Genomic DNA, 16,176 nt, shown 5'->3' with positions numbered 1-16,176 from the left:
GTGAATCAATAAATGTATATTAATGATATGATTGTAAACGATAATAATAGCTATATATTTGTTTTATCATAAAATAAATATTCTAAATTATACCGTATTATGTTTGATTTCATTTATTAAAAAATTATCTGTTAGAAGTTAGTGAATATATTTTTTTGCATGTATCTTCTTATCTATTTAATGTACAACACTAGTTGTAGGTATACAGTATTATCGTAGTCAGTATAAAACGTATATCCGTGTATTATACGTATGTAATATACGTATATTTATATATTTTTAAATAATTAAGTTTGTTTGTTGTAATGAGAGACGATTTAAAAATGATGATTGATTTTCAAAATATTCGGTTATTTGATTTATATACATTTCAACATATTTGACTTTATTTCATTTACTAAATACATTTTATTTTTAGTTGTAGTTAAGTAAGTTGAGTGGTAACATCAAATTCCTTTTTCAGCTTCGTGACAGACTAATAGTACATATTTAGGTTGGTAAGTTAATTTTCCTTTACTCTATATGGAAATCAAACACATAAGATGTCCAGTTGATTCTGTAAAAGCATTTAGACAATTTGTCATGACTTTTGAAGTGTTTTTATCATATCTACATACTTTATAGTTTAAACTATTTATATAGCAGGGGACACCAAATGGTGGCCTACAGTCAAGAAAAAACAAAGTAAAAAAACGATAGTCTTAGGTATAATGTTCTAGAGTTAAGTTAAATGTATTGATGTGTGTTTTTTTTAAAAAATTTTTTTTTGTGGCTGTCATTACCTATAAGGACAGTGAAAGTGCTTGGATTTTCTTCAACAGTAACTTTTCTGATAGAAAACTGAATCTAGTTAGTACTTTGAGGCGTCAAAAGTAAAAATTTCCCAGTAGTTTTCAAAAACGACGTGAAAAACAAACGAAATATTAAGAAAAAACGGGAATTTTTACGAAAAATCTGTTTTCGAGAATCTGATTTCGATTTTGGTTTTTGTTGCAACTCTAAAAAAAATTAACGTAGGTACATGAAATTTTGACTGAATGTTTATATTAGCATTCTCTATACACCATAACATTTTCCAAATATTTTGACTTATTTTGAGCTGTTTACGGACATTTTCTGTTTCCATTTTTTTTAGTTTTTTTTTCTATAAATATCAATAAAATCTTATTTGTTAGGTAAAAAAGCGTGAGAATTTAATGCAAGGATCCTGATATATTGTTACAATAGCAGTTGAAAAATATTAAAAATATATAGGCACAACTCTTTTTGAAGCATTTAAAGTTCAAATTTTGACAAAATTTATCAAAATTAAAATTTAATAATTATTTTGTAGTTAAAAATTTATAAAATGTTCAACTTTTATAGCTAAGGATTGAAAATTTAAAACAAGGCTCCACGTAAATAGGTTATATATAAATTACTTTATTCACAATAATATCGTCAAATATACTTGGTAATATCATAGGCTGACTGACCGTTTTCGCTCAGAATCGTTTTTCTTATGCAATGATATTATATCATTGAATTCAAATTTAACATCATCCATTACAGTGACCCACTTGTAACCTACTGTACAGCAGAGCGATATCCACTTACCCACCATTTTAAATCAGTTAAGTTAAGTTAATAGTTTATATAAAATAGTTAATAATTTATATTATGCACCAATAACAAAAAGTTAAAAGTTAAAAGTCAATTTAACTATAGGTCAACTCAGTTAAAAGTTAATACACACTTTTTGTTAACTTTTTATTAAGTTAAAAAAAAGTTAATTTGTTTATGCAACGCTAGCGTACTTAATTTTTTTCCAACCCAAAACTAAATTATAGACTATAATGTTTATACTTTATATACAGAATTTCCATATAAGTTAGATTCAAATGATACAGACTTTTAACTTTTAACAATTGACGGTAAATATTTTTTGACATGAAAACGAAATAGATTTAAATAGTGAAATATAATAAAATTAAAAACAAAATAAATTAACTTAACTTACTTCTTACAATGAAAAATGAATTCGTTAATTTCACATTAATTAAAAAAGAAATTAAGAAAGTTAACAGTTAAGTTAATGAAATGCCAATAGTAACTAGTTAAGTTAAAAGTTTAAATTAAATTAATTTTAGATTCTGAGCGAAGCGATGAATGTATTGATTCTACAATGATGTGTGTTTTTTTTTTTATTCTTTTTTTATTTTTGTGTCTGTCATCACCTTTTAGGACAGTAAAAGTGGTTGGAGTTTCTTCAATAGTAACTTTTCTGATAGGAAAGTGAATCTAGTTGGTACTTTGGGGGGTCAAAAGTAAAAACTTCCCAGTAGTTTTCACAAGCGACGTGAAAAACAAAAGAAAAATTAAGGAAAAACGGAAATTTTTACGCAAAATCTGTTTTCGAGAAAATCGATTTTGGTTTTTAGTGTAACTCTAAAACAAATGACCGTAGGGACATGAAATTTTGACTGAATGTTTATATTAGCATTTTCTATACACCATAAAATTTACAAAATATTTTGACTCTTTTTGAGCTGTTTACGGCCATTGTCAGTTTTCAATTTTTTTAGTTTTTTTTTCTATAAATATCAATAAAATTTTATCTGTTGATTAAAAAAGCTTGAAAATTTAATAGAAGGCTCCTAGGTTATTGTTTCAAAGGCAGATGAAAAAAATTAAAAATCTTTAGTCACAGTTTTTAATTATAAGCATTTAAGTTCAAATTTTGACAAAATACGGAAAAATCACGAAAAATAGCAAATTATTTTGAGTTGAGAATTCATAAAAATTTTTCTTTTTAAATCTAAGATTTGAAAATGTAATATAAGATTACTCATAAGTTTATCTACCTTTATCAACAAAAAAATGTCTACAAGAAACTTAAATTAAATTTTTATGAGTGTCTGAAATTTATATTTTTACTACATTTGATATTCACTCGATTTCTCATGTAACAATTTTCTTATTTTATTGTAATTAAAAAACGAATGACTGTAGATACTTGGAAATTTAACTGAATGTTTATATTAGCATATTCTATACACCATAAAATGTTGAAAATAATTTGACTCTTTTTACGGACATTGTCAATTTTCAATTTTTTTAGTTTTTTTTTTTTATAAATATCAATAAAATTTTATTTGTTGGGTAAAAAAGCGTGAAAATTTAATATAAGGCTCCTGATATCGTTCTAATAGCAGTTGTAAAATATTAAAAATACATAGGCACAATTTTTTTTTTATAAGCATTTAAAGTTCAAATTTTGACAACATTTATCAAATTTATAATTTATTAATTATTTTGTAGTTAAAAATGTATAAAATGTTTAACTTTTATGGCTAAGGATTGAAAATTTAAAACAAGGCTCCACGTAAATAGGTTATATATAAATTACTTTATTCACAATAATATCGTCAAATATACTTGGTAATATCATAGGCTGACTGACCGTTTTCGCTCAGAATCGTTTTTCTTATGCAATGATATTATATCATTGAATTCAAATTTAACATCATCCATTACAGTGACCCACTTGTAACCTACTGTACAGCAGAGCGATATCCACTTACCCACCATTTTAAATCAGTTAAGTTAAGTTAATAGTTTATATAAAATAGTTAATAATTTATATTATGCACCAATAACAAAAAGTTAAAAGTTAAAAGTCAATTTAACTATAGGTCAACTCAGTTAAAAGTTAATACACACTTTTTGTTAACTTTTTATTAAGTTAAAAAAAAGTTAATTTGTTTATGCAACGCTAGCGTACTTAATTTTTTTCCATTTTTTTCCGAGGTTAGGTACATCGATATCTGCTATGTTACTTATAAGAGAAAGATTAGAATTTTGGCAAAATCTTGGTTGCCAATATGCTACAACAAGAGATTGTAATTTATAGGTGAATCAATAAATGTATATTAATGATATGATTGTAAACGATAATAATAGCTATATATTTGTTTTATCATAAAATAAATATTCTAAATTATACCGTATTATGTTTGATTTCATTTATTAAAAAATTATCTGTTAGAAGTTAGTGAATATATTTTTTTGCATGTATCTTCTTATCTATTTAATGTACAACACTAGTTGTAGGTATACAGTATTATCGTAGTCAGTATAAAACGTATATCCGTGTATTATACGTATGTAATATACGTATATTTATATATTTTTAAATAATTAAGTTTGTTTGTTGTAATGAGAGACGATTTAAAAATGATGATTGATTTTCAAAATATTCGGTTATTTGATTTATATACATTTCAACATATTTGACTTTATTTCATTTACTAAATACATTTTATTTTTAGTTGTAGTTAAGTAAGTTGAGTGGTAACATCAAATTCCTTTTTCAGCTTCGTGACAGACTAATAGTACATATTTAGGTTGGTAAGTTAATTTTCCTTTACTCTATATGGAAATCAAACACATAAGATGTCCAGTTGATTCTGTAAAAGCATTTAGACAATTTGTCATGACTTTTGAAGTGTTTTTATCATATCTACATACTTTATAGTTTAAACTATTTATATAGCAGGGGACACCAAATGGTGGCCTACAGTCAAGAAAAAACAAAGTAAAAAAACGATAGTCTTAGGTATAATGTTCTAGAGTTAAGTTAAATGTATTGATGTGTGTTTTTTTTAAAAAATTTTTTTTTGTGGCTGTCATTACCTATAAGGACAGTGAAAGTGCTTGGATTTTCTTCAACAGTAACTTTTCTGATAGAAAACTGAATCTAGTTAGTACTTTGAGGCGTCAAAAGTAAAAATTTCCCAGTAGTTTTCAAAAACGACGTGAAAAACAAACGAAATATTAAGAAAAAACGGGAATTTTTACGAAAAATCTGTTTTCGAGAATCTGATTTCGATTTTGGTTTTTGTTGCAACTCTAAAAAAAATTAACGTAGGTACATGAAATTTTGACTGAATGTTTATATTAGCATTCTCTATACACCATAACATTTTCCAAATATTTTGACTTATTTTGAGCTGTTTACGGACATTTTCTGTTTCCATTTTTTTTAGTTTTTTTTTCTATAAATATCAATAAAATCTTATTTGTTAGGTAAAAAAGCGTGAGAATTTAATGCAAGGATCCTGATATATTGTTACAATAGCAGTTGAAAAATATTAAAAATATATAGGCACAACTCTTTTTGAAGCATTTAAAGTTCAAATTTTGACAAAATTTATCAAAATTAAAATTTAATAATTATTTTGTAGTTAAAAATTTATAAAATGTTCAACTTTTATAGCTAAGGATTGAAAATTTAAAACAAGGCTCCACGTAAATAGGTTATATATAAATTACTTTATTCACAATAATATCGTCAAATATACTTGGTAATATCATAGGCTGACTGACCGTTTTCGCTCAGAATCGTTTTTCTTATGCAATGATATTATATCATTGAATTCAAATTTAACATCATCCATTACAGTGACCCACTTGTAACCTACTGTACAGCAGAGCGATATCCACTTACCCACCATTTTAAATCAGTTAAGTTAAGTTAATAGTTTATATAAAATAGTTAATAATTTATATTATGCACCAATAACAAAAAGTTAAAAGTTAAAAGTCAATTTAACTATAGGTCAACTCAGTTAAAAGTTAATACACACTTTTTGTTAACTTTTTATTAAGTTAAAAAAAAGTTAATTTGTTTATGCAACGCTAGCGTACTTAATTTTTTTCCAACCCAAAACCAAATTATAGACTATAATGTTTATACTTTATATACAGAATTTCCATATAAGTTAGATTCAAATGATACAGACTTTTAACTTTTAACAATTGACGGTAAATATTTTTTGACATGAAAACGAAATAGATTTAAATAGTGAAATATAATAAAATTAAAAACAAAATAAATTAACTTAACTTACTTCTTACAATGAAAAATGAATTCGTTAATTTCACATTAATTAAAAAAGAAATTAAGAAAGTTAACAGTTAAGTTAATGAAATGCCAATAGTAACTAGTTAAGTTAAAAGTTTAAATTAAATTAATTTTAGATTCTGAGCGAAGCGATGAATGTATTGATTCTACAATGATGTGTGTTTTTTTTTTATTCTTTTTTTATTTTTGTGTCTGTCATCACCTTTTAGGACAGTAAAAGTGGTTGGAGTTTCTTCAATAGTAACTTTTCTGATAGGAAAGTGAATCTAGTTGGTACTTTGGGGGGTCAAAAGTAAAAACTTCCCAGTAGTTTTCACAAGCGACGTGAAAAACAAAAGAAAAATTAAGGAAAAACGGAAATTTTTACGCAAAATCTGTTTTCGAGAAAATCGATTTTGGTTTTTAGTGTAACTCTAAAACAAATGACCGTAGGGACATGAAATTTTGACTGAATGTTTATATTAGCATTTTCTATACACCATAAAATTTACAAAATATTTTGACTCTTTTTGAGCTGTTTACGGCCATTGTCAGTTTTCAATTTTTTTAGTTTTTTTTTCTATAAATATCAATAAAATTTTATCTGTTGATTAAAAAAGCTTGAAAATTTAATAGAAGGCTCCTAGGTTATTGTTTCAAAGGCAGATGAAAAAAATTAAAAATCTTTAGTCACAGTTTTTAATTATAAGCATTTAAGTTCAAATTTTGACAAAATACGGAAAAATCACGAAAAATAGCAAATTATTTTGAGTTGAGAATTCATAAAAATTTTTCTTTTTAAATCTAAGATTTGAAAATGTAATATAAGATTACTCATAAGTTTATCTACCTTTATCAACAAAAAAATGTCTACAAGAAACTTAAATTAAATTTTTATGAGTGTCTGAAATTTATATTTTTACTACATTTGATATTCACTCGATTTCTCATGTAACAATTTTCTTATTTTATTGTAATTAAAAAACGAATGACTGTAGATACTTGGAAATTTAACTGAATGTTTATATTAGCATATTCTATACACCATAAAATGTTGAAAATAATTTGACTCTTTTTACGGACATTGTCAATTTTCAATTTTTTTAGTTTTTTTTTTTTATAAATATCAATAAAATTTTATTTGTTGGGTAAAAAAGCGTGAAAATTTAATATAAGGCTCCTGATATCGTTCTAATAGCAGTTGTAAAATATTAAAAATACATAGGCACAATTTTTTTTTTATAAGCATTTAAAGTTCAAATTTTGACAACATTTATCAAATTTATAATTTATTAATTATTTTGTAGTTAAAAATGTATAAAATGTTTAACTTTTATGGCTAAGGATTGAAAATTTAAAACAAGGCTCCACGTAAATATGTTATATATAAATTACTTTATTCACAATAATATCGTCAAATATACTTGGTAATATCATAGGCTGACTGACCGTTTTCGCTCAGAATCGTTTTTCTTATGCAATGATATTATATCATTGAATTCAAATTTAACATCATCCATTACAGTGACCCACTTGTAACCTACTGTACAGCAGAGCGATATCCACTTACCCACCATTTTAAATCAGTTAAGTTAAGTTAATAGTTTATATAAAATAGTTAATAATTTATATTATGCACCAATAACAAAAAGTTAAAAGTTAAAAGTCAATTTAACTATAGGTCAACTCAGTTAAAAGTTAATACACACTTTTTGTTAACTTTTTATTAAGTTAAAAAAAAGTTAATTTGTTTATGCAACGCTAGCGTACTTAATTTTTTTCCAACCCAAAACTAAATTATAGACTATAATGTTTATACTTTATATACAGAATTTCCATATAAGTTAGATTCAAATGATACAGACTTTTAACTTTTAACAATTGACGGTAAATATTTTTTGACATGAAAACGAAATAGATTTAAATAGTGAAATATAATAAAATTAAAAACAAAATAAATTAACTTAACTTACTTCTTACAATGAAAAATGAATTCGTTAATTTCACATTAATTAAAAAAGAAATTAAGAAAGTTAACAGTTAAGTTAATGAAATGCCAATAGTAACTAGTTAAGTTAAAAGTTTAAATTAAATTAATTTTAGATTCTGAGCGAAGCGATGAATGTATTGATTCTACAATGATGTGTGTTTTTTTTTTTATTTTTTTTATTTTTAATTTTTAATTTTTTTTTTATTTTTGTGTCTGTCATCACCTTTTAGGACAGTAAAAGTGGTTGGATTTTCTTCAATAGTAACTTTTCTGATAGGAAAGTGAATCTAGTTGGTACTTTGGGGGGTCAAAAGTAAAAATTTCCCAGTAGTTTTCAAAAGCGACGTGAAAAACAAAAGAAAAATTAAGGAAAAACGGAAATTTTTACGCAAAATCTGTTTTCGAGAAAATCGATTTTGGTTTTTAGTGTAACTCTAAAACAAATGACCGTAGGGACATGAAATTTTGACTGAATGTTTATATTAGCATTTTCTATACACCATAAAATTTACAAAATATTTTGACTCTTTTTGAGCTGTTTACGGCCATTGTCAGTTTTCAATTTTTTTAATTTTTTTTTCTATAAATATCAATAAAATTTTATCTGTTGATTAAAAAAGCTTGAAAATTTAATAGAAGGCTCCTAGGTTATTGTTTCAAAGGCAGATTACCTTGTTTTACATATATAACATGTATGTATTGTATGTTTACAGACGCTTACTGAACACATTGCGACTCGTACGAATTTCAGGCGTAGCTTTTGGGATATTTACACATTTTTTGCTGTACCTACGTGCCAATAAAAATGAAATCAATAAATTCTGCGTTTTTTTACATATTGTTAGCAATTGCATTATGTACACCAAATGTTTCCTCGTACTGTGGAAACGATAGACAAATCGAAGATTTACGAACGGCGTTAATAACACAGGAATCCATTTCCACGGTATTGACAACACTAAGCGCAATACCGGTAACCGGTGCGACGTTAGCGTTCGCGCAAATGATGATGTCCGGTCGATTTGGTTTGCATTTGAAAGAAGTGTTTAAAGAAATGAAAACTTCTTTGGATAAGGATCATAGAGACTACAATCAGTGTTCAGAAATCTTAGAAAAAACAGTAACAGCAAGCACACTCATCAAGTCAACTAGTTTTGGGTTCTCTCTGACGGCAATGATACCGGGTGTCGGTTTGGCATTTTTAGCTCCGAGGTTAGGTACATCGATATCTGCTATGTTACTTATAAGAGAAAGATTAGAATTTTGGCAAAATCTTGGTTGCCAATATGCTACAACAAGAGATTGTAATTTATAGGTGAATCAATAAATGTATATTAATGATATGATTGTAAACGATAATAATAGCTATATATTTGTTTTATCATAAAATAAATATTCTAAATTATACCGTATTATGTTTGATTTCATTTATTAAAAAATTATCTGTTAGAAGTTAGTGAATATATTTTTTTGCATGTATCTTCTTATCTATTTAATGTACAACACTAGTTGTAGGTATACAGTATTATCGTAGTCAGTATAAAACGTATATCCGTGTATTATACGTATGTAATATACGTATATTTATATATTTTTAAATAATTAAGTTTGTTTGTTGTAATGAGAGACGATTTAAAAATGATGATTGATTTTCAAAATATTCGGTTATTTGATTTATATACATTTCAACATATTTGACTTTATTTCATTTACTAAATACATTTTATTTTTAGTTGTAGTTAAGTAAGTTGAGTGGTAACATCAAATTCCTTTTTCAGCTTCGTGACAGACTAATAGTACATATTTAGGTTGGTAAGTTAATTTTCCTTTACTCTATATGGAAATCAAACACATAAGATGTCCAGTTGATTCTGTAAAAGCATTTAGACAATTTGTCATGACTTTTGAAGTGTTTTTATCATATCTACATACTTTATAGTTTAAACTATTTATATAGCAGGGGACACCAAATGGTGGCCTACAGTCAAGAAAAAACAAAGTAAAAAAACGATAGTCTTAGGTATAATGTTCTAGAGTTAAGTTAAATGTATTGATGTGTGTTTTTTTTAAAAAATTTTTTTTTGTGGCTGTCATTACCTATAAGGACAGTGAAAGTGCTTGGATTTTCTTCAACAGTAACTTTTCTGATAGAAAACTGAATCTAGTTAGTACTTTGAGGCGTCAAAAGTAAAAATTTCCCAGTAGTTTTCAAAAACGACGTGAAAAACAAACGAAATATTAAGAAAAAACGGGAATTTTTACGAAAAATCTGTTTTCGAGAATCTGATTTCGATTTTGGTTTTTGTTGCAACTCTAAAAAAAATTAACGTAGGTACATGAAATTTTGACTGAATGTTTATATTAGCATTCTCTATACACCATAACATTTTCCAAATATTTTGACTTATTTTGAGCTGTTTACGGACATTTTCTGTTTCCATTTTTTTTAGTTTTTTTTTCTATAAATATCAATAAAATCTTATTTGTTAGGTAAAAAAGCGTGAGAATTTAATGCAAGGATCCTGATATATTGTTACAATAGCAGTTGAAAAATATTAAAAATATATAGGCACAACTCTTTTTGAAGCATTTAAAGTTCAAATTTTGACAAAATTTATCAAAATTAAAATTTAATAATTATTTTGTAGTTAAAAATTTATAAAATGTTCAACTTTTATAGCTAAGGATTGAAAATTTAAAACAAGGCTCCACGTAAATAGGTTATATATAAATTACTTTATTCACAATAATATCGTCAAATATACTTGGTAATATCATAGGCTGACTGACCGTTTTCGCTCAGAATCGTTTTTCTTATGCAATGATATTATATCATTGAATTCAAATTTAACATCATCCATTACAGTGACCCACTTGTAACCTACTGTACAGCAGAGCGATATCCACTTACCCACCATTTTAAATCAGTTAAGTTAAGTTAATAGTTTATATAAAATAGTTAATAATTTATATTATGCACCAATAACAAAAAGTTAAAAGTTAAAAGTCAATTTAACTATAGGTCAACTCAGTTAAAAGTTAATACACACTTTTTGTTAACTTTTTATTAAGTTAAAAAAAAGTTAATTTGTTTATGCAACGCTAGCGTACTTAATTTTTTTCCAACCCAAAACTAAATTATAGACTATAATGTTTATACTTTATATACAGAATTTCCATATAAGTTAGATTCAAATGATACAGACTTTTAACTTTTAACAATTGACGGTAAATATTTTTTGACATGAAAACGAAATAGATTTAAATAGTGAAATATAATAAAATTAAAAACAAAATAAATTAACTTAACTTACTTCTTACAATGAAAAATGAATTCGTTAATTTCACATTAATTAAAAAAGAAATTAAGAAAGTTAACAGTTAAGTTAATGAAATGCCAATAGTAACTAGTTAAGTTAAAAGTTTAAATTAAATTAATTTTAGATTCTGAGCGAAGCGATGAATGTATTGATTCTACAATGATGTGTGTTTTTTTTTTTATTCTTTTTTTATTTTTGTGTCTGTCATCACCTTTTAGGACAGTAAAAGTGGTTGGAGTTTCTTCAATAGTAACTTTTCTGATAGGAAAGTGAATCTAGTTGGTACTTTGGGGGGTCAAAAGTAAAAACTTCCCAGTAGTTTTCACAAGCGACGTGAAAAACAAAAGAAAAATTAAGGAAAAACGGAAATTTTTACGCAAAATCTGTTTTCGAGAAAATCGATTTTGGTTTTTAGTGTAACTCTAAAACAAATGACCGTAGGGACATGAAATTTTGACTGAATGTTTATATTAGCATTTTCTATACACCATAAAATTTACAAAATATTTTGACTCTTTTTGAGCTGTTTACGGCCATTGTCAGTTTTCAATTTTTTTAGTTTTTTTTTCTATAAATATCAATAAAATTTTATCTGTTGATTAAAAAAGCTTGAAAATTTAATAGAAGGCTCCTAGGTTATTGTTTCAAAGGCAGATGAAAAAAATTAAAAATCTTTAGTCACAGTTTTTAATTATAAGCATTTAAGTTCAAATTTTGACAAAATACGGAAAAATCACGAAAAATAGCAAATTATTTTGAGTTGAGAATTCATAAAAATTTTTCTTTTTAAATCTAAGATTTGAAAATGTAATATAAGATTACTCATAAGTTTATCTACCTTTATCAACAAAAAAATGTCTACAAGAAACTTAAATTAAATTTTTATGAGTGTCTGAAATTTATATTTTTACTACATTTGATATTCACTCGATTTCTCATGTAACAATTTTCTTATTTTATTGTAATTAAAAAACGAATGACTGTAGATACTTGGAAATTTAACTGAATGTTTATATTAGCATATTCTATACACCATAAAATGTTGAAAATAATTTGACTCTTTTTACGGACATTGTCAATTTTCAATTTTTTTAGTTTTTTTTTTTTATAAATATCAATAAAATTTTATTTGTTGGGTAAAAAAGCGTGAAAATTTAATATAAGGCTCCTGATATCGTTCTAATAGCAGTTGTAAAATATTAAAAATACATAGGCACAATTTTTTTTTTATAAGCATTTAAAGTTCAAATTTTGACAACATTTATCAAATTTATAATTTATTAATTATTTTGTAGTTAAAAATGTATAAAATGTTTAACTTTTATGGCTAAGGATTGACAATTTAAAACAAGGCTCCACGTAAATAGGTTATATATAAATTACTTTATTCACAATAATATCGTCAAATATACTTGGTAATATCATAGGCTGACTGACCGTTTTCGCTCAGAATCGTTTTTCTTATGCAATGATATTATATCATTGAATTCAAATTTAACATCATCCATTACAGTGACCCACTTGTAACCTACTGTACAGCAGAGCGATATCCACTTACCCACCATTTTAAATCAGTTAAGTTAAGTTAATAGTTTATATAAAATAGTTAATAATTTATATTATGCACCAATAACAAAAAGTTAAAAGTTAAAAGTCAATTTAACTATAGGTCAACTCAGTTAAAAGTTAATACACACTTTTTGTTAACTTTTTATTAAGTTAAAAAAAAGTTAATTTGTTTATGCAACGCTAGCGTACTTAATTTTTTTCCATTTTTTTCCGAGGTTAGGTACATCGATATCTGCTATGTTACTTATAAGAGAAAGATTAGAATTTTGGCAAAATCTTGGTTGCCAATATGCTACAACAAGAGATTGTAATTTATAGGTGAATCAATAAATGTATATTAATGATATGATTGTAAACGATAATAATAGCTATATATTTGTTTTATCATAAAATAAATATTCTAAATTATACCGTATTATGTTTGATTTCATTTATTAAAAAATTATCCGATAGAAGTTAGTGAATATATTTTTTTGCATGTATCTTCTTATCTATTTAATGTACAACACTAGTTGTAGGTATACAGTATTATCGTAGTCAGTATAAAACGTATATCCGTGTATTATACGTATGTAATATACGTATATTTATATATTTTTAAATAATTAAGTTTGTTTGTTGTAATGAGAGACGATTTAAAAATGATGATTGATTTTCAAAATATTCGGTTATTTGATTTATATACATTTCAACATATTTGACTTTATTTCATTTACTAAATACATTTTATTTTTAGTTGTAGTTAAGTAAGTTGAGTGGTAACATCAAATTCCTTTTTCAGCTTCGTGACAGACTAATAGTACATATTTAGGTTGGTAAGTTAATTTTCCTTTACTCTATATGGAAATCAAACACATAAGATATCCAGTTGATTCTGTAAAAGCATTTAGACAATTTGTCATGACTTTTGAAGTGTTTTTATCATATCTACATACTTTATAGTTTAAACTATTTATATAGCAGGGGACACCAAATGGTGGCCTACAGTCAAGAAAAAACAAAGTAAAAAAACGATAGTCTTAGGTATAATGTTCTAGAGTTAAGTTAAATGTATTGATGTGTGTTTTTTTTAAAAAATTTTTTTTTGTGGCTGTCATTACCTATAAGGACAGTGAAAGTGCTTGGATTTTCTTCAACAGTAACTTTTCTGATAGAAAACTGAATCTAGTTAGTACTTTGAGGCGTCAAAAGTAAAAATTTCCCAGTAGTTTTCAAAAACGACGTGAAAAACAAACGAAATATTAAGAAAAAACGGGAATTTTTACGAAAAATCTGTTTTCGAGAATCTGATTTCGATTTTGGTTTTTGTTGCAACTCTAAAAAAAATTAACGTAGGTACATGAAATTTTGACTGAATGTTTATATTAGCATTCTCTATACACCATAACATTTTCCAAATATTTTGACTTATTTTGAGCTGTTTACGGACATTTTCTGTTTCCATTTTTTTTAGTTTTTTTTTCTATAAATATCAATAAAATCTTATTTGTTAGGTAAAAAAGCGTGAGAATTTAATGCAAGGATCCTGATATATTGTTACAATAGCAGTTGAAAAATATTAAAAATATATAGGCACAACTCTTTTTGAAGCATTTAAAGTTCAAATTTTGACAAAATTTATCAAAATTAAAATTTAATAATTATTTTGTAGTTAAAAATTTATAAAATGTTCAACTTTTATAGCTAAGGATTGAAAATTTAAAACAAGGCTCCACGTAAATAGGTTATATATAAATTACTTTATTCACAATAATATCGTCAAATATACTTGGTAATATCATAGGCTGACTGACCGTTTTCGCTCAGAATCGTTTTTCTTATGCAATGATATTATATCATTGAATTCAAATTTAACATCATCCATTACAGTGACCCACTTGTAACCTACTGTACAGCAGAGCGATATCCACTTACCCACCATTTTAAATCAGTTAAGTTAAGTTAATAGTTTATATAAAATAGTTAATAATTTATATTATGCACCAATAACAAAAAGTTAAAAGTTAAAAGTCAATTTAACTATAGGTCAACTCAGTTAAAAGTTAATACACACTTTTTGTTAACTTTTTATTAAGTTAAAAAAAAGTTAATTTGTTTATGCAACGCTAGCGTACTTAATTTTTTTCCAACCCAAAACTAAATTATAGACTATAATGTTTATACTTTATATACAGAATTTCCATATAAGTTAGATTCAAATGATACAGACTTTTAACTTTTAACAATTGACGGTAAATATTTTTTGACATGAAAACGAAATAGATTTAAATAGTGAAATATAATAAAATTAAAAACAAAATAAATTAACTTAACTTACTTCTTACAATGAAAAATGAATTCGTTAATTTCACATTAATTAAAAAAGAAATTAAGAAAGTTAACAGTTAAGTTAATGAAATGCCAATAGTAACTAGTTAAGTTAAAAGTTTAAATTAAATTAATTTTAGATTCTGAGCGAAGCGATGAATGTATTGATTCTACAATGATGTGTGTTTTTTTTTTTATTCTTTTTTTATTTTTGTGTCTGTCATCACCTTTTAGGACAGTAAAAGTGGTTGGAGTTTCTTCAATAGTAACTTTTCTGATAGGAAAGTGAATCTAGTTGGTACTTTGGGGGGTCAAAAGTAAAAACTTCCCAGTAGTTTTCACAAGCGACGTGAAAAACAAAAGAAAAATTAAGGAAAAACGGAAATTTTTACGCAAAATCTGTTTTCGAGAAAATCGATTTTGGTTTTTAGTGTAACTCTAAAACAAATGACCGTAGGGACATGAAATTTTGACTGAATGTTTATATTAGCATTTTCTATACACCATAAAATTTACAAAATATTTTGACTCTTTTTGAGCTGTTTACGGCCATTGTCAGTTTTCAATTTTTTTAGTTTTCTTTTCTATAAATATCAATAAAATTTTATCTGTTGATTAAAAAAGCTTGAAAATTTAATAGAAGGCTCCTAGGTTATTGTTTCAAAGGCAGATGAAAAAAATTAAAAATCTTTAGTCACAGTTTTTAATTATAAGCATTTAAGTTCAAATTTTGACAAAATACGGAAAAATCACGAAAAATAGCAAATTATTTTGAGTTGAGAATTCATAAAAATTTTTCTTTTTAAATCTAAGATTTGAAAATGTAATATAAGATTACTCATAAGTTTATCTACCTTTATCAACAAAAAAATGTCTACAAGAAACTTAAATTGAATTTTTATGAGTGTCTGAAATTTATATTTTTACTACATTTGATATTCACTCGATTTCTCATGTAACAATTTTCTTATTTTATTGTAATTAAAAAACGAATGACTGTAGATACTTGGAAATTTAACTGAATGTTTATATTAGCATATTCTATACACCATAAAATGTTGAAAATAATTTGACTCTTTTTACCGACATTGTCAATTTTCAATTTT

The 16,176-nt window shown here is 25.3% G+C and overlaps 1 protein-coding gene across 1 annotated transcript; it reads left to right on the top strand.

Annotated features, from left to right (window-relative positions):
• Positions 1–8,679: 8,679 nt before the first annotated feature.
• On the top strand, positions 8,680–9,189 carry LOC132933700 (uncharacterized). Its single transcript, XM_060999983.1, has one exon. The coding sequence runs from the start codon at positions 8,680–8,682 to the stop codon at positions 9,187–9,189; it is 510 nt and encodes a 169-aa protein (XP_060855966.1).
• The last annotated feature ends 6,987 nt before the right edge of the window (positions 9,190–16,176 follow it).

Source organism: Metopolophium dirhodum, chromosome 1 (assembly GCF_019925205.1).
Source record: "Metopolophium dirhodum isolate CAU chromosome 1, ASM1992520v1, whole genome shotgun sequence".
Classification (NCBI taxonomy): Eukaryota; Metazoa; Arthropoda; class Insecta; order Hemiptera; family Aphididae; genus Metopolophium; species Metopolophium dirhodum.
This window is presented reverse-complemented; position numbering and strand designations above follow the sequence as displayed.

Excerpts from the sequence above, each read along its gene's own strand:
- LOC132933700 (XM_060999983.1), top strand. The coding sequence starts at position 8,680 with ATGAAATCAATAAATTCTGCGTTTTTTTACATATTGTTAGCAATTGCA.